Consider the following 19,777-nt stretch of genomic DNA (forward strand, 5'->3'; position numbering starts at 1 on the left):
CGGAAATTCACGCAGATGACATTAGTACTTCTATTTGTTGACAACAACATATTTATATATGATTCTCTTTATGAATTTGGGGATGAACAAATTTGCATTCTTGTGGACTTTGAACCCTGACGAACAAGCTTTAGTCCAGTCGATGGCACCGCGAGCTTGTGCAGCGCTGTCTGAATCAATCCGTGCACATAGAAAACGTAACATTTTGCAGTTTATTTAGTAATTGTTTAAAGGCCATTTTAGGATTTCAAACATAAAGGAACATAGCTGCAGCAAAAAGTCATATTATGTGCTCTTGGGGGCCCCCTGGTGGCCAAGGGGACCGTAAGCAGCCGCTTAGTTCGCTTATGCCTTGGGCCGGCCCTGGTTCAATCTTAAAATACCACGTTGAGCCAAATTTTGTGTATTGGGAATTTTTTCCGCCGCGTCTTCGGGCCGTGTCTCCGGGCTGGGCTCGGCCTCTGGCTCTGCTGACTCAAGCAGGTTCACAGCAGTCGACCGGGCGGCTGCCCGACAGAAACTTCTGTAAAGCCCCCTGCTGTCTCTTCTTTTGTTCCTCTTCATTTTTTTTTTTTTTTACATTTTGCCGCACCCGGAAGCATCTTGAATGTTAGCCTCCTCAAAACACACCTGCCTGCTAGCTTTGTTGTCCCGCTCTGACCGCCGCTGACATCTCCCCTGACTTAACTGGCTGCCATTAATGTGACGTAATGTAACAGTCTATGGTTAAGATAAACATCGTCACTATTTTTAGTTAATTAATAAATATTGAAAAAAATTGTAGATAGGACATTTGTAAATTTTATTTTATTTTTATTTATTTTTGTCCCTCTGTCTGGGCCCTATCCCGCCAATCGGGCCCTAGGCACGTGCCTAGTTTGCCTTTGCGTTAATCCGGCTCTGCTCATGGGTCTACATATCACATAATAGTCGCTTCAACCCACGGACATAGAAAACAACCCGCGGAAAAAAATGCGGACTTGGCAACACAGTGCAGTTGAGCTCAGTTGACATTTGACAACTAACATAATGCGTTGCTTTGTTGCTCTCATTGGTTGTAGCTCTATCCAATTAATGTCTTTCCTGGTTCGGTTGAAACGCCCCATAATCACAGCCCAATGGAGCAGTTTCAGACTCATATTCTGACTTAAATTGAGTATGACCACGTCAGGCTAGAGTAGAGCAGTAATCAGACAGACTCCAAACGATGCCTTTCTTTATGCTTTAATCACAGAGAATCTCACCAGAATACAAGAGTTTATATAGGACAGATACATGGCAAATGTAGCATCTTTAGTATGATTTGTTCAACATGAGTGCATTTCAGCAACAATTGATATTTTTGATATCAAATAATATTTTTGACTACTTCAGCTTGTAGGTCATGGGGTAATATTATTTAGTTAGCCATCTAGCCATGTCCATATGCTTCTGTTATTTCAACACACTCATTTTGGCTAAAGTGATACAAAAGCATACATAAATGAAGCACTGAATTGATTTAAGTAAAAGAACTCCCTGATTTAAGTAAAATAACTCCCTTTTCCCTAAAACATATGTAATTAATCGTATTACTCCTGGTTAAATCAGCACGGTTCACTGCGTGGCCACAGATGGTTGGGCAGCAATTCTTTTCGGGAGGGCACTGACCATCCTGGCATCCATGAATGGAACTGTATAAAAAAAATTAATAGGATGATTATAGTGACCCAAATTATCATGATTATCAATATTATCATGATTTTGTTCAAATGAGATGAAAATGTTTCAAGTTTTATATTTGCAAATCAATAAACAACAAATAAAACAAGCAGCTCTATGCACTTTTTTTTTCAAAAAGGAAGATTAAATTCTGTGGGATTTCCTTCTTTATAATGGCCGTCGTCAATAGCAATAGTTTTAAGTCAACGAAAACGTAGCTTTTTTAAAAGGGTCTCCAAAGCGTATACATTGGAAAACGCCTTCTTCGTGTCAGAGCAGGTAACGTCATTTGAAAACGATGACGCATGTTTAGTCATGTGACGCAAATTGTCCCAATATATGTATCTTAATACTGCTATTGTTCCAGTTATGTGCCATTCACTTTCACACAGTTGCTAAAATAAATTACTTTGCACACTTCACATCACAGTCCTGCAAGGATGACTGAAAATGTACTTGCATTTAAAGTCATGTGACAAAACACGAGTAGAGTTGCGTTTTAGACCAAACATAATGGTTGAGCGAGTGCGACCTGGACACATCAGTCAATGGTGAGATTTTTTGCTAAATAAAATGATCCTGCCAAAAGAATTGTGATAACTTTATGATGTCTGTTAGCCTAGAAATCTAGACACAGCCTAGCGGCAGCAAATCTAATCTGCCGCAAGCAGGCACGGATTTAGAAAGCAGAGGCCCCTGGGCGCAGAATTTTGGAGGCCCCCCCCAGAACTCGTGGCCCAAACTCACACAGCTTAAAAAAATCATTTTTAAGAAACATAGTTTCTAAAAAATCGTAATTTTATTAGAAACAGTAAAAAGGAGCTCTTGTTTTTGTATTGTAGGCCTATCTGGTCATAAAAATAAAGTCAATATTAATATAACAATGTAAGTACAGGGCCGTAAGCAGGGTTTTAATATCAGTGAGCTCTCAAATGCAAGGTATTTAGGGGGGTTTGAACTATGTTGTATAGCTGCATTTTACGATGTTTGTTGTCAAACTTAACTTTATTTCTTTTCAAATTAGAATTTTTATTGACAAAATATTTTAGTTTTTTTATTTTCTTTCAATTAGCCTATATCAGATAACATTTTAATCTGTCATATGCTCATGTTACTTCACATACTCCACCTATGGGGCAGGTTGTCACATTTCACTTCCATTATTTCAGGGTAAATCAATAAAAAAGTATTACTGAAACAAAACCACGTAATTGTAGCTACTATAGACGTGGGAAATTAATGTGGGAAAAAATAAATACTCTGAACCCCAAGTGGATTTACACAAACTGAGACAGTCAAAAATTCACATTCTGTCTAATCTGATGAAATCACGTTCATTAATGTTTATTTTCCACTCACATTGACAAAATATGTTACATTAGAAAAAAATACATTATGAATCACCTGAATTATGAAATTCGCGCTAAGTATCTTCTGTGAATGTAAAGCCCGCCTACTTTGATTTGATTGGTCATCTCAAATGTAGGCTACGGTAATATTTTGATGAGTGCCGCGGTGACAAATCGCTGAGGCAGCTCCGATGAGAAGCGCGCTTGGTGCTGTGCTGTATCATTGCAATACTAAAGTAGTGTTAATGCTATATTTTGCATTTATTTCACAACATTTATTATATAGCCTACATCTCAAGGAAATACCTCATCAAAGCTGCCTAGGGTTACGTGATTTAAAAAGCAACATCATAACGGGGACAGACAAGTGGAGAAATCAGAAAAATAAAATATTTAGGTGGGTCGGACTCTGTGGACGCAGATGGAAGGTTTCTGTGCCGATCCGGGCATCTATAATAATCAGGGTTTTTAATAAGGGGAAAAAGTAATTGATAGGCCAACATTTCTTGAGGCTGTCAAACTGGTAATGTACGTTAATCTACACGTCAACGCCGGGTCTCTGCCGCTTTCAGAAAAAAAGTGAATTTTGAAAAAAGACTTGGAAAAAAGTGGAGATGGTTAGAATAGTACTCCTAATTAAATCCTCACTGCTATCCTTCTCCCTTTTAGCTTTCCATTTTGTGGCTCCGCTGCTTCCGTTTTTTAACCATGTTGGTTGTTTTTTCATGTCTATCTTCGACTTCTACCGCCTGTCTTGCCGCAATCAACAGTTTCCGATATGCTGATGACTCATCATTGTCATCATCAGACACAGCCAAAAAGCTGATCATGATTTTTTTTTGTACGTGTGTGCAAATAAATGATTTTTAACACACTTACTAATGATTTGTTTAATTTTATTTAATCCAATAATAAAGTAAAAAAAAAAAAAGGATGAGGCTCGGAGGCCCCCTAGAGGTCGGAGGCCCCCGGGCACCGGCCCAATCGGCCCGGTGGTAAATCCGGCCCTGGCCGCAAGTGTCGTCTAGCAACTCTCAATACACTTCTGAGCTGTAAACGCCAAACTCTGGTCGGGCCAATCATATCGTGTATAGAGTCGGTGGGCGGGGCTTAACATAATGCAACAAAGTTGTGCTTGCATGCTTCTAGTAAACACAGAAACTGGCAAACGGCAGTCTTTTGAATCAGCTTTGACCGTGACTCTGGAAGACTTGGAGTTAAGCTTTTCTCTGAGAAAAGAACAAAGAACGGCACTGAAGTCATTCTTAAGAAGAGAAGATGTGTTCTGAGTTTTGCCGACCAGATACGGCGAAAGTTTAATCTGTCAACGAGCTCTGCTTCGCCTTCTTCATTGCTCTGGCTGGTTGTAGCGCTTTCCAATTGCGTGCAAAGGGAGTTTGAAAGACAACCGTTTATCCCGCCCCTCGGATTGAGCCCTGCCAATGGTGAGTTTCCAGACCAAACATCTTGATGTGGGTCTGGCTTGTCAGGCTAGATGTCTGTATAATCTCAGTGAGGTTTTATGTGGTCTTACATATGCGCAGTAAGTTGAATTAGGCGTTTACTGACGTTTCAGTGTGGATGAGAAACTTTTGGAAAACATAGGTTTGGACTGAGAGCGTTGTGAAACAAAAAAAATCAGTTTTCAAATCTATGCGGATTAAAGGGTTAGTTCACCCAAAAATGAAATCGATGTCATTAATGACTCCGTAAGACCACCGTTCATCTTCAGAACACAGTTTAAGATATTTTATATTTCGTCCGAGAGTGTATCTAAGTGTAGGCACACTATAGCCTACTGTCCATGTCCAGAAAGAGAATAAAACATCATCAAAGTAGTCCATATGTGACATCAGCTGGTAAGTTAGACTCTTTTGAAGCATCGAAAATACATTTTGGTCCAAAAATAACAAAAACTATGACTTTATTCAGCATTGTCCTCTCTTCCTTGTTTGTGTTCAAATAAAGATTCAAAAGGTTATGAATCAGTGAATCGATCAATGATTCGGATTGATTCGATTGATGCTTCAAGAGATTCTAATTAACCAACTGATGTCACATATGGACTACTTTAATGATGTTTGTATTCCCTTTCTGGACATGGACAGTAAAATGTGCATACACTTGAATTCGCTCTCGGACTAAATATAAAATATCTTAAACTGTGTTCTGAAGATGAACGGAGGTCTTACGGGTGTGGAATGACATTAGGGTGAGTCATTAATGACATAACTTTAATTTTTGGGTGAACTAACCCTTTAATGTAGACGTAGCCTCAATTTACTTCTTGCGGTCTCTACTAACTAATGAGTTGAATCAGGTGTGATGAATGAGGGAGACAAACAAAATGTGCAGGGTTTGAAAACCACTGGTCTAAACAGGTAGTAAATACACAGAAATTGTATAAAGTACTATTTACAAGCATACATGGGTAAAAAAATAAGAAACTGGGCCAACAGAAAAAAATGAGCCCTCTGATATATTAAAGCCACAGCTAAATGTGACATTTATTACAATGGGTTTATGTGAAGATTGTTTTAAGTTCACTTAAATTAAAAGATGTTATATTTTTTAAAGCCTAATAAATGTTCAAATTGATGGGTTTCAATTATACTGTAATGCTGAATGCTGAATGTATTGGAATTGGTATCGGTGCTAATGGCCTTCTTTCATAAAACGATGTTATTAAACAAATATTTTAAATATCGGCAACTGTCTTTTCGTTAATTATATTGTCATGATTAATTACAGAAAAATGTGTGATTAATTAAAACATTTTTTATTGATTGATAGCACTAAATTACACTAACATGACATAAATACCTTTAACTGGAGCCATACACTGACGTATACATCCATTGCTGCAGCATTTCTCATTCTCGACACAGTCACTGTCATCGGTACATGTCATCGGCGGCCTCTTGTAAACAATCAAGTCACACTCTTTCGGTGTAAAAAGTTTGCGTGGACACACTCCTGGCTTTACTGTTATACAGACACAAGACAGAGAAAACATATCACTGAGTGCTGAATGAATTTTTCTCTTTAAAAAAATACTTTCGTAAATTGTACATATATATTATTGGGATATGTTTTACAAGAAATAACTATTTTGGTCTTTCTAGTTGAAAATGTTACGCTTTATTTTTTCATGGGTTTTGGTCACAAGAGTTGTGAGAAAATGAGATGTGCGTGACAGTGTCATGTTCGTCAGTGACAGAAATTAAAGTGACAGCGGCCTAATAAACCTGCTCTTATGTCAGCCATTAATGATAATCAAAGAACAAAGGTAACAGAGAAAATTGTAGCTTTAATCAGGATTTATATATATTATATATATATATATAGGGTGTGTATTCACCCCCCTTGAACTTTGCGACCTTTTGCCACATTTCAGGTGTCAAACATAAAATACAAAACTGTAATTTTTTCTGAAGAATCAACAACAAGTGGGACACAATCATGAAGTGGAATGAAATTTATTGGATATTTCAAACTTTTTTAACAAATCAAAAACTGAAAAATTGGGCGTGCAAAATTATTCTGCCCCTTTACTTTCAGTGCAGCAAACTCTCTTCAGAAGTTCAGTGAGGATCTCTGAATGATCCAATGCTGACCTTAATGACTAACGTTGATAAATAGAATCCACCTGTGTGTAATCAAGTCTCTGTATAAATGCACCTGAAATGGAAGGGGTATCAGACCACTGCAAATCTACCAAGACCTGGCCGTCCCTCTAAACTCTCAGCTCATACAAATAGAAGAAGGATCAGAGATGCAGCCAAGAGGCCCATGATCACTCTGGATGAACTGCAGAGATCTACAGCTGAGGTGGGAGAGACTGTCCATAGGACAACAAGCAGTTGTATACTGCACAAATCTGGCCTTTATGGAAGAGTGGCAAGAAGAAAGCCATTTCTTAAAGATATCCATAAAAAGTGTCGTTTAAAGTTTGCCACAAGCCACCTGGGAAACACACCAAACATGTGGAAGAAGGTGCTCTGGTCAGATGAAACCAAAATTGAACTTTTGGCAACAAAGCAAAACGTTATGTTTGGCGTAAAAGCAACACAGCTCATCAGCCTGAACACAACATCCCTTTTCTTCAGCAGGGAGAGGGAAGATTGTTAAAATTGATGGGAAGATGGATGGAGCCAAATACAGGACCATTCTGGAAGAAAACCGATGGAGTCTGCAAAAGACCTGAGACTGGGACGGAGATTTGTCTTCCAACAAGAGAATGATCCAAAACATAGAGCAAAATCTACAATGGAATGGTTCAAAAATAAACATAACCAGGTGTTAGAATGGCCAAGTCAAAGTCCAGACCTGAATCCAATCGACAATCTGTGGAAAGTACTGAAAACTGCTGTTCACAAACGCTCTCCATCCAACCTCACTGAGCTGGAGCGGTTCTGCAAGAAGGAATGGGCAAAAATGTCAGTCTCTCAATGTGCAAAACTGATAGAGACATACCCCAAGTGACTTACAGCTAGCAAAAGGTGGAGCTACAAAGTATTAACTTAAGGGGTTTGAATCATTTTGCACGCCCAATTTTTCAGTTTTTGATTTGTCAAAAAAGTTTAAAATATCCAATAAATTTCGTTCCACTTCATGATTGTGTCCCACTTGTTGTTGATTCTTTGCAAAAAAATTACAGTTTCATATCATGTTTGAAGCCTGAAATGTGGTAAAAGGTCGCAAAGTTCAAGGGGGGGGGGGGGGGGGGGGGGCGAATACTTTCGCAAGGCACTATCTATCTATCTATCTATCTATCTATCTATCTATCTATCTATCTATCTATCTATCTATCTATCTATCTATCTATCTATCTATCTATCTATCTATCTATCTATCTATCTATCTATCTATCTATCTATCTATATATATATATATATATATATATGTAGCAACAATGGCTGCATAAGAAATTTAACCAAATGGCCAGAGCTCAAACATCACGCATCCTGTGATTATCTAATCAGATCATACAAATGTCCCTTGTATGTTGCAACCATATAACATTATCAAGATGAAGAGCCATATTGTCATCCCAAAATACCTTGTGAGAAGGGATTGTGAGCATGGAAGTTGTTGACGCCAGAGGCACTCTCCACAAGAACCCACAAACTACCCTCCTTTCGACCTCTGACCCACACATACAGTCCCAATACACATGGACAGTCTTGTGACATACACATCAGCCATATATGGACGATTGGACACACTACCTCTTTCAACGTATTAAATATATATATATATATATATATATATATATATATATATATATATATATATATATATATATATATATTCTTGATTTAATGTCTTTATATGATGTATTAAAATGAGCTAGGATGTTACTGTATGTAAATCAAACACTGTATGCAAGTAACTGGGAAAATCCTGTATCTCTGTACTCTCAACTCTCAGGAATATTGTGCATGGTATCGTTACAATCACAGGAACCCAACGGTACCGAATCTCGTGTGCAAATTACAACAAGATGCCTAGAACAGAAGTACCAGCTGTGTGTGAATAAACCATTCTGATTAAGTCACGAGGAAGAGGGGAGTTCAATAGACAAAGGAAGCCTTTGGACCCCCTTTACTGATTGGATCATCTCAAAGATAGGGCGTCAGCCAATCCTAATCTATAAAAGTAGAGCCTAAACACAGACTCTACGCGCGCCTTCCACCACGAGAGCATTCCGCCAAGAGAGACGAACATTCTGCGAGAGGGCCCCCTGGCTCCCAGCCAGAGAGGAGAAGATAAGAGAACCAGCCTTGCGCCCGAAAAACTCCTCTGAGACACCAATCCGAGCTCCGACAGACACACACACCTAAAGCTAACTCAAAGCAAGTATTTTATTTCGCTATCAAACTGCGTTTAAAAGGTTGTCCTGATCATTCTGCTGCGTTCACACCAGACGCGAGTGACGCGAATAAATAGCGCTATTCGCGTGAACTTGGACGCGTGAACATTTTGACTCCATTCGCTTCATTCACTACACAACAGACGCAAATTTGTGTCATTGGAGGGGCTTCTGCCAGGCAGCGGCAGTCGTCAAAAGGACGGGCCGAGTTAAGGCTGCTCTCACCGGGGTTAATGAGCGCTGAGCGCTAGAGGATGGATACCCGACCCGAGCCCGACGGGTTCCGACGGTACCCGACGGGTCGGGCCGAGTTCGGACAGTTATTTAGAAATGACGTTCAGGTTCGGGTCTGGCTCGGTCATGTCAGCGCGATAAGGCATTGAACCTTTTAAATTTAAAACTGCTTATTATGCAAGTAGCCAATGGGCCTGTTTAACGTGATGCAATGGTTTGTTTTTGTGATTAAAATAACTGTAAAATATTACCCTAACATCCGTCTTTCTGCATGCAGAAATTTGTTTATGTCGCCGTGACAACAACGTGCAACACGTGCGTGCATATTGCCCCCGCGGGAAACCCGAAACATCCTCGTCATTCCATTGATTGCAACTTCAGCAGGACAGCCTTGAAGCCATCCACAGTTGATGCAATCCTTTTTCTGCATAAAACCTTCTCCACGTGAGAGAGCAACAAGACCACGCCCCCTATTTTGCGTGTTCTTGTGGGCGGAGGGTTAGTCAACAAACGGTTCTAGTGAAGTCATTACATCCCTGCACTTCCTGCTGTAGTCCAAACCGGCCGTTCGCTGCAGACTTTAAAAGGAACTTCTGTTAAATAAAATATTTCGCTTGGCATTGAACTTTGAGCTTTATAATTTTACAGGTATTATTTATGCTCCAACAGCAACATTACACACTAACTAAAGTTTGAAAGATGGAATCGCGAAGAACGGGACCTTTAAGTAAAGTTTTAAGTTTAAGTAAGTTTATTAAATTCTTTTAAGTAAAATAAATAAAGAGTATTGCTTTTTAGTATTGTTTTTTGAGTATTGTCTTTATTTTCTCCTTAACCTCTTGCTGTTCCTGTCGCTTAAGATAAGAATAGCAAAAACTGATGTGACAAGCCATCAAACCGAACCGAACCGAAAACCGTGGTTAAAAACCGAGGTAAGTCTCAATATATTGAACCGTGGACTAACTGTATTGTTGCATCCCTTATATAATTTATTATATATGCAGTGAAGATTGTAAAGTTTTTGACCACTTTATTTCATTATTCAATTTCTATTTCCTCATTCAATTTCTGCAAGGCCACAGGTACATATGACATTTATTATAATAGGTTTGTATGAAGATTGTTTCAAGTACACTTTAATTAAAAGTTATTTTTTAAAGCCTAATAAATGTTGAAATTGATATACCGTATACATAAATGTTTAATTTCTATCATTAATGTTAAAAATAATAATTTCATAGAGATACAAGGAGCTGTATTAGTTTTAGTGATATTGGGCTTCATTCATAAAAAGATGCCATTTCAACAAATATATCAAATATATTAAAAAATAAAATAAAATAATATAATACCTGTAGCTGGAGCCATACACTGAAGTCCACATCCATTGCTGCAGCATTTCTCATTTTTGGCACATTCACTGTCATCGGTACACGACACAAAACGTATCCAGGTACACTCTTCTGCTGTATAACGTCTGATTGGACACACTCCTGGATTTACTGTTATAAAGACACAAGACAGAGAAAACATATAACTGAATGTTGAATACATTTTTGAGTGTAAAAAAAAATGTGGAAGTTATACATATATATTATTATTACAAGGCTCTGTGGAATACTTGATTCTGATTGGTCAATCACACATTCCAGCGGTATGTTATGCCGAGTTTCAGGCAACCGGTAACCGTTGTTTTTCCGACCTTCAACCTGTGAAAGTGCACTGGAACGGAAGTCAAACCTGTGACTTCCCACCCGTGAACTCGTACTAGATCGATGTACTCCCAGTTACGAGTTCTGACGTCACATAGCCCACGAAACAACAATGGCAGCCCCTACGAATGCGGTGTTTATGAAAGTCGTACATTAAAAACCAAATTGTTTATTTAGGTAAGATATAAACTACAGTATATTTATCTGTTATTATATGCATTATCAGCAGCTTATAGCGTTAGCTAGTTTTCAGTCCATTGAGTGCAACAATAAATTACATGCCAAATACATTTCCAAATATACAAACAACATGAAATAAAAGGTATATCAGCTTATCTTGCCTTATAATTTGCCTTTTGCCATTTTTTTCTCCTCTGTTTCCCTCAAATAAACAAGGATTAATTGTGTGTTCAAGTGATGTTGTAAAGATAGTATTTACGAGTTTAACACACATGAACGCCACCACGAAGTCGTAAATACCAATGGGAAGTTGGGGATTTTCTTTAAGGCCTGGGGTGCTTCCCAATTCTTATTTGTTCATCCTCGTTTCCTTTCCTAGCTTCCTTTCCTCGCTCATTAGCTCCACCCCTTCAGGATGCAAGGGAAGGACGTGAGGAAAAGACGCGAGGACGGAGGAATTGAATCAAGTGAAATTATATATCCTCGCTCCCTTTAGCGTCACTTCAAAGCGGCGTCAGTTAATAATGACTGCATTCGGGATTCTTGAACATTAGAGTTAACTATTCATATTGTAAGCTTCAGCCTCCACAAAATACCATATTTGTCCATATTTTAATTAATATTACCAGTTATTATTAAGGGGTGGGGGGGTGGGGGGGATGAAATGCTGTTTCATGCATACTGAGCTTTTTACACTGTTAAAGACTTGGATTCCCATCCTAAACATAGACAAAGTTTCAAAAACTAATGTTGGACGTTTGATGGAGTATTTCTTTGTCAAAAATACTCCTTCCAGTTTCTCACAAGTTTCGGAGAGTTTTTTTTCGAGTGTGGGTCGGCTTGACGTCGACAGAGCAGAAGGTCCTTGTATGGGCCGTACGGGCTCTTCCCCCAGTAGGGTGCGCACGCGTGACTAGAGCGAGAGAGGAAATGCACGCCCATAAACACTCTCAGCTGCAGATCCAGTCGTCCGTGAACACTTATGACGCACCGCGCTCCACTTTATTCCTATGAGTGACATCAAGCGACTTCAGCGCTTCAGCACAGCATTCCGGGAAGGCAGCGCTGCATTTGAACCGATTTGAACGCAGAAATGACGGGAAGCTTCACAACATCGCTTTAGTCGCGTCGCAAAGTGGATTTCCACGGTCACTGCTGTCACAGGACTTCACCAAATCATACCAAAGAAGTGTGTTTTTGACGGAGCGGTCCCAGCGATAAAGGTTCGGTCCTGCTGTGGAAGCAGCCGGTGAGTAAAACTGCTTCAAATGTCTCTGCTGTTGGCTATCTTTGCGTGAGTAAACATCAGTAAACGACACGATCGCGTGCTTCGTCATTCAAATGCGCTAACGTTACTCCATTGTTGTTCTGTATAACGTTACACTAGTCTGACGTGCAAAACCGTTTTGCTTGCTACTGCTAAGGTTTAGTCGCATACAATAGTCCATAAACCAAATCATGTCCTCCTGTTCAATTTATTTCAGCCTCCGAATTTGATTCTGGATCATATATCTATTAGCTGAGATTAGTTGGGTTTCTCCACGCTTGAGAATGTCACCGCTTTGTGCGCACTCGTCATTCTTTAGCTCCGCCCACACGATACGCCTCCAGGCGCTCGTTTTTTTCCGGAAAGACTCGGTATAGCCTATACTTCTTTTATAAATATAATAAAACTAAAGACTTTTCGGAGATATGAAGGATGCAATAATACTCTATAGGTACTCAAGATTGACATGAGATTGACTGAAACTGACATGAGATTGAGTGTTCACCCCCCCTTCTCTATTTGTTTCTTTCATTTTATTGTGCTTTGATATAATTGTGTCAGTAGTTGTTATTTGATAAACATTTGTGTCTTGTACATGTAAACATAATAATAATAATAATGAATAAACTGTGGCACGATATGAAGGGGGAGGAGAATTAATGCTTGCGTCACGTTTAGTCGGTAAAACACTTCCGCAAAGGATACTCCAGTGTATCCTCGCTCATGACTCCTCAGGAAGCCTTCTCACTCCTCCATCCTCGCCTCCTGGCGGTGCACATAGAAAATTGAGATCTCCTACAAGATGGCTGAGCTCCATCGGTTTCGGGTCATAGGATGGAGGATGGAGTAGTGAGGAAACGAGGAGGGATTTTGAGAAGCACCGCTGATCTGTACGAGTTGGGGGCGTGTCCGTAAGAAACATGGCGGAACAAGAGTGGGCGTTTCTAAATTTGTGGGTGTTTTCAACCTGATGGGTGTATATAAATCATTGTTATTATTTTTTAAAGCCAAATAAATGTTATAATAAATATAGATATACCTTATACATAAATGCTGAATTTCTATCATTAATGTTTAAAAAAATCAATTTCATAGAGATACCAGGAACTGTATTAGTTTCAGTGATATTGGCCTTCATTCATAAAAAGATGCCATTACAACATATATTTAAAATATATCAAATATATTAAAAATATAATAAAATAATATAATACCTGTAGCTGGAGCCATACACTGAAGTCCACATCCATTGCTGCAGCATTTCTCATTTTTGGCACAGTCACTGTCATCAGTACATGACACAAAACGTATCCAGGTACACTCTTCTGCTGTATAACGTCTGATTGGACACACTCCTGTTATACAGACATAAGACAGAGAAAACATATCACTGAATGCTAACAACATAAAACAACATGAAATAAAAGGTATAACAGCTTATCTTGCCTTATAATTTGCCTTTTGCCATTTTTACTCCATAAACCAGGAGTAATTGTGCATTCAAGTCATGTCGTAAAGATCGTATTTACGAGTTTAACACACATGAACGCCACCCATGCTGTCACTACCTGTGGCTGAAAAGATAATTAACATTTTTGTATTTTCACGAATTGATTACTGTAATGCTTTGCTTGCCGGGGTCCCAAAAGCTACCCTTAACAAACTACAGTTGGTACAGAATGCAGCCGCTCAAATTCTGTCTGGAAACCCGTCAGGCAGAGGATGACATTTCCCCTGTACTTGAATCCTTACACTGGCTCCTGGTATTACAAGGAGAGGGTGAAATATGAGGACATTTGCCCATGTCCTCACTTTTCAAAATGCTTATAAATCATACAGGATTATTTTTTAGAAAGTAAAATTGCAGAATGTTTCCTGTGATGGGTAGGTTTAGGGGCAGTGTAAGGGGGCAGTAAATACGGTTTTTATGAAGGAAAAAAGGAATGTCCCCATATGTCACAAAAACAAACTTTGTTTACTTCTGTTGTAAAGACGATCAAAACAGACCAGCTTACAGCCTGTCATGAAAGTGAAATGTATAACCAATTGGAGGAGAGCCCTTCTAGCCAATCACAGACGAAAACGGCGGCACCTTCCCCTACCATCCTGGGAGAAAAAAATATTGTGCCCTGTGAAGCCCCTTCCAAAGCCACCGCTACTGAATCACTTTTACTTTTCCACCACCGCATTCATCTTCATAAAATCAGTTCAGTTAGAGAACAGACACTACAATTAAAAACTGAACGTGTCTGTTCAATATATTGTGATTTAGCCGCTGAGGAAGTGTCAGCACAAACGCAGCAGGAGTAAGATTACACTCATCGTGATGAGCTGAATGAGCTCTCGTGATGAGAGCTGAGGTAAACGCGTCCACGCTCGCGGCAGTAGTTCTCAGCATGTGTTCAGTCTGGCACGTTTTCAGTTCATGCCTTTTGAAGATTAACTTTCATAGGAATTAACTTGAGAAGATAAAATACTCACTTTGCTCCGCCGGCTGCACCGTTTCCATGAATGCCTGAGCCGAGCTGAGCTGTGAGTGCGACCCCATCCCCCATGTGCGAGTTGAAAACATGCGGAAATAGCTCCCTCTGCTGGCTGTATAGCGTCTGGCCAAGCATTTTACCGATGATGCAAATTGATCATATTTGCGTCACCGGAGTAATTTTTCCCGAAATAAAAAGCATAAAATCTCTCGTCTCAGGGGGATATGAGAGGGGGAAGCACGATCATTCGAATATACTCCAGGGTGATAACTGATTCTGATAACTGATTCAACAATATGCTGATCGCTGAAGTAACCCTTTAATTACGAAACATTTTGTGATTCATTCGTATTTTTATTTGATTGTCAGCACTAAATATAACACAACATATACAAATACCTGTAACTGGAGCCATACACTGAAGTCCACATCCATTGTGGCAGCATTTCTCATTCTTGGCACAGTCACTGTCATAGTCACACATCCATCTGAAGCGTATCCGGCGACACACTGCTGGATCAATTTTTCCACTTGGACACACTCCTGGCTTTTCTGTTATACAGACACATGACAGAGAAAACATATCACTGAATGCTGAATTGTCACAATAAAAAAAAAAAAAAAAAAAAAAGTTGTAAGTTGAACCTATATATTGTTGCAATATGTTCCACAAAAAATAACTATTTTAGTCTTTCTACTTTAAAATGTTATGCTTTATTTGTCGTTCGTTTTGGTAAAGAGTTGTGAGAAAATGAGATGAGTGTGACAGTGTCTGTTTCTTCATGACATATGATGTACTCATGTCGGAAAGGTCAAGCCCGTGGCGTAGGTGGAAGTACCGACCCAGTGCCGAAAAACTCCATCTCATGTTCTCCTCCAACTTCAGAATAGTCTGACATCACTGTTTTATGTAATGGGTGTTTGATTTAGTCTTTGTACATCCGCTTTAACACTGGGTTGGTACTTCCACGTGCGTGATTTCTCCGACGTGATGTCATACATTTTGCAAAAGCAGAACACTGAAGTTGAGGTTTTTTTTTTTTTGTGGTTCAAAAGATGTTATTATTTATTGGCAGCGGCTATTTGCACTAAGTGTAAATATAATCTAGTTGCTATTTAGATAGATGCTATTTACACCGCGTTGATAGCAACTAGATTATATGTATACAGAATTTTTTTTACAATTTTATTTATTTTCTTAGTGATAGATGATATTTACACTAAGTGCAAATAGCTGTAGATTCTATTTACTGCGTGAAAATAGTGATATATTCAATTCACACCATATAAAAGTAGCAGTTCTTTGCCATATAAATAGTAATTACATGTAATGTATACTCATATTTATACATACTATTTGCACTTCAGTATTGTTGTACATTGACAGGATGCAATAATAACCGTGTAAATTATATTTTTTATAAGAAAAATTGAATGCCGCCTTAAAGGAACACTAAAAGTCCTCCTTACACCTATCCCTACCCAATAAGCCACGTTGATCGCAACAAAACAGTGCCTATTAACCATGCATACGCGTTTGTGATTCCGCCATTGAGGACGTTAAACTATGGCCGTTTTTTTTTTTTTTAAATCTTGTGTGGCACAGCCGGGCATTGCTAGGTGGAGCTAGTGCGAATAGAACTTGCCAACAAGGCACACTATTTGCACTTAGTGTGAATAGACACACCGTTATTGTTTTTATTTTTTTATTTAAATGACCAATGGTTTCGCTAGATAAGACCCTATTCCTCATCGGGGATCGTGCAGATCCTCTGAAGCTCTTCCTTTGAAACTGCATTGATTTGGACCTTCAACCCGTTGGTTTCCAATTAAGTCCATTAAATGGAGAAAAATCCTGGAATGTTTTCCTCAAAAAAACTTGACATGAACATCTTGGATGACATGGGGTGAGTTAATTATCAGGAAAGTTTCATTCTAAAGTGAACTAATACTTTAATGTTTAAAAAAAAAAAATCTATTTCAGTGACAGTAGTGGTATTAATATCAGTGATACTGGCCTAAAAACACTTGATAAAAAGTTGCCATTACAACAAATATTTAAAATATGATGTCTTAAAGTTAAGTTAAAATCACTTGGAGAGTAACTGAAATTATTACAAAAAATTAAATAAAAATGTGCGAATAATTCATTTTTTATCGCTTGACAGCACTATATATATATATATATATAAATTATAACACAAACATGTTATAATAAATGTCATATGTACCTGTGGCCTTGCAGAAATTGAATAAAGAAATAGAAATTGAATAATGTAATAAAGTATATAATATTATAAAAAAAAAAAAAATATATATATATATATATATATATATATATATATATATATATATATATATATATATATATATATATATATTTATATATTTTTTTATTATTTATTTATTTATAATATTATATACTTTATTACATTATTAAATTTCTTCAATTTCTGCAAGGCCACAGGTACATATGACATTTATTATAACATGTTTATGTGAAGATTGTTTTAAGTTCACTTTAATTAAAGGGTTAGTTCATCCAAAAATGAAATTATGTCATTAATGACTCACCTTAATGTCGTTCCACACCCGTAAGACCTCCGTTCATCTTCAGAACTCCGTTTAAGATATTTTATATATATATATATATATATATATATATATATATATATATATATATATATATATATATATATATATATATATATATATATATATATATATATATATATATATATATATATATATATATATATATAGTCCGACAGAGTATCTAAGTGTATGCACACTATACTGTCCATGTCCAGAAAGCTAATAAAAACATCATCAAAGTAGTCCATATGTGATATCAGTGGGTTAATTAGAATCTCTTGAAGCATCGAAAATACATTTTGGTCCAAAAATAACAAAAACTACGACTTTATTCAGCATTGTCTTTTCTTCCGCGTTTGTGTTCAATCCTTAAATAAAGATTCAAACGGTTATGAATTATGAATTTGGTTATGAATCAAATGGTTTGAATCAATAATAAAGATTCAAACGGTTATGAATCAAACGGTTATGAATCAAACGGTTATGAATGAACGGTTATGAACAGTTAACAATTCACTATGAATCAGTAAATAGATCAATGAATCGGATCGTCAATGTCACGTGATTTCAGCAGTTTGGCACGCGCTGATTTACGCGCTCAATACGCTGATTCATAACTGTTTGAATCTTTATTTGAGGATTGAACACAAACAGGGAAGAGAAGACAATGCTGAATAAAGTCGTAGTTTTTGTTATTTTTTAGACCAAAATGTATTTTCGATGCTTCAAGAGATTCTAATTAACCAACTGATGTCACATATGGACTACTCTGATGATGTTTTTATTAGCTTTTGTTTTTTTTTCTTTTATTCCCATTCTACACTTAGATACGCTGTCTGACTAAATCTAAAATATCCTAAACTGTGTTCTGAAGATGAACGGAGGTCCTATGGGTGTGGAACGAGTTGGCACGCATAGAGATGTGACGGTGTGGAAATTCCCACCGGTTAATTAACGTGTGACCAGTATCACCGACTGGGCTTTTAAATCACTAATTCTATCTAACCGAAAGGAACATATGCACACAGCTGCTCCGGCATTAATAACGGAGCGGAGCAAAGCGAGTACTTTCAATGAATTCCTATGAAAGTTAAGCTTCCATATGCATGAACTGAAACCGCGCCAGTGCGCGCACACTGTGAATGACAGCTCGTCAGTAAGTGCGCACTCTGTGCAACCATGCTGATTTTAGTTTCGAATTAGCGCCGATTCGGGGGCGGGTTGCTTGAACTGTGGGTTCATTAGCCTATTATTCTTAATGAAAAACACAACAACACACAACGACAAACTCACTTAAATAGGCACTTTTACATTTCACTTTGAAACCAAATCTTCCGCGATCATCTTGTCTTTTTTTTGTTGTATGGAAAATCCCATTAAAAAAACAGACCGCCATTACATTTTTCCTCTTGCGCACCCCCTGGTGGCAGCTCGCGCACCACACTTTAGTAATCCCTGGCCTAGTCTATAAAATGGCATTTGTAGAAATTTAAATAAGCCAAAATTTAAAAAGGCCTTAAAAGTACTGTTAGTTAATGCTAACTATTGTGTATGATAGTGCATAGTAATGGCTACACACAACCTTACTAAAGTGTTCCAGGCATTAAACATGCAACGCTTCCATGGAAATATCAGGCACTTCACAGAATAGAAAGAAAAGCCTTCTTTGTTCTCTTTATACAGGACAGTTTCCTTATATGATGATGATTCTGAAGTAAACGCGCCGGGTCTCTACAATTGCTATAGTAACTTTAATGCGCCTCTGATTAATAGATAAACAGCACTCTCTTATTTCAGTGTTGTTAATGTTGTTGTTACTTTAGCAGTTTGCTTCGTATATTCAGTTAAACAATATTAAGTTAAATTGACTATCCACTTGCTCAGTGTCTGCTTAGAGGCGGGGTTCCGTTTACTCCGGGTGCTGAAGCAGACAAACAGCTGATTAGACTCCCCGGCGATAAGGGAACAATAACTTTCATTTATACTGTAATGCTAAATGGCTATAATTGATGACTTAAATTAAGAATAGAGATATTTTTTTTAGTATTGGTACCGGTGATACTGGCCTTCATTGATAAAAAGATGCCATTACAACCAATATGTAAAATATTGGCTACTATCTTTATGTTAATTATGTTGCAGAGCTTAATAACAGAAAACGTGTGGTTTATTCGTTATTTACTGTTAATTACATTACATTACATAACATTACATAACATAACAAATACCTGTAACTGGAGCCATACACTGAAGTACACATCCATTGTGGCAGCATTTCTCATTCTTGGCACAGTCACTGTCATAGTCACACATCCATCTGAAGCTTGTCATGGCACACACTGCTGGATCAATGTTTCCCCTTGGACACACTCCTGGCTTTT

The 19,777-nt window shown here is 37.9% G+C and overlaps 1 protein-coding gene and 1 long non-coding RNA gene across 3 annotated transcripts in view; both read right to left on the bottom strand.

Moving 5' to 3' along the window:
* Window positions 1-1,215: 1,215 nt before the first annotated feature.
* On the bottom strand, window positions 1,216-13,607 carry LOC137078895 (uncharacterized). Of its 2 annotated transcripts, none has more exons than XR_010905367.1 (3): window positions 13,533-13,607; window positions 5,874-6,035; window positions 1,216-1,673 (listed from the first exon to the last, which is right to left on the bottom strand). It is a non-coding gene; the product is annotated as an uncharacterized lncRNA (long non-coding RNA). The 2 variants fall into 2 exon arrangements; XR_010905366.1 differs by lacking the exon at window positions 13,533-13,607 and adding an exon at window positions 10,512-10,652.
* A 400-nt stretch (window positions 13,608-14,007) lies between these two features.
* Window positions 14,008-19,777, bottom strand: part of LOC137079511 (waprin-Phi1-like) — a 38,617-nt gene continuing 32,847 nt past the window's right edge. The window contains exons 4-6 of the mRNA XM_067447462.1: window positions 19,625-19,777; window positions 15,201-15,353; window positions 14,008-14,078 (exon numbers count right to left, since the gene is read on the bottom strand). Of these exons, the coding sequence (XP_067303563.1) occupies window positions 14,008-14,078; window positions 15,201-15,353; window positions 19,625-19,777 (377 nt within the window). The remainder of the gene's footprint in view (window positions 14,079-15,200; window positions 15,354-19,624) is intronic.

This window comes from Pseudorasbora parva, chromosome 6 (assembly GCF_024679245.1).
Source record: "Pseudorasbora parva isolate DD20220531a chromosome 6, ASM2467924v1, whole genome shotgun sequence".
In the NCBI taxonomy this organism is placed as follows: Eukaryota; Metazoa; Chordata; class Actinopteri; order Cypriniformes; family Gobionidae; genus Pseudorasbora; species Pseudorasbora parva.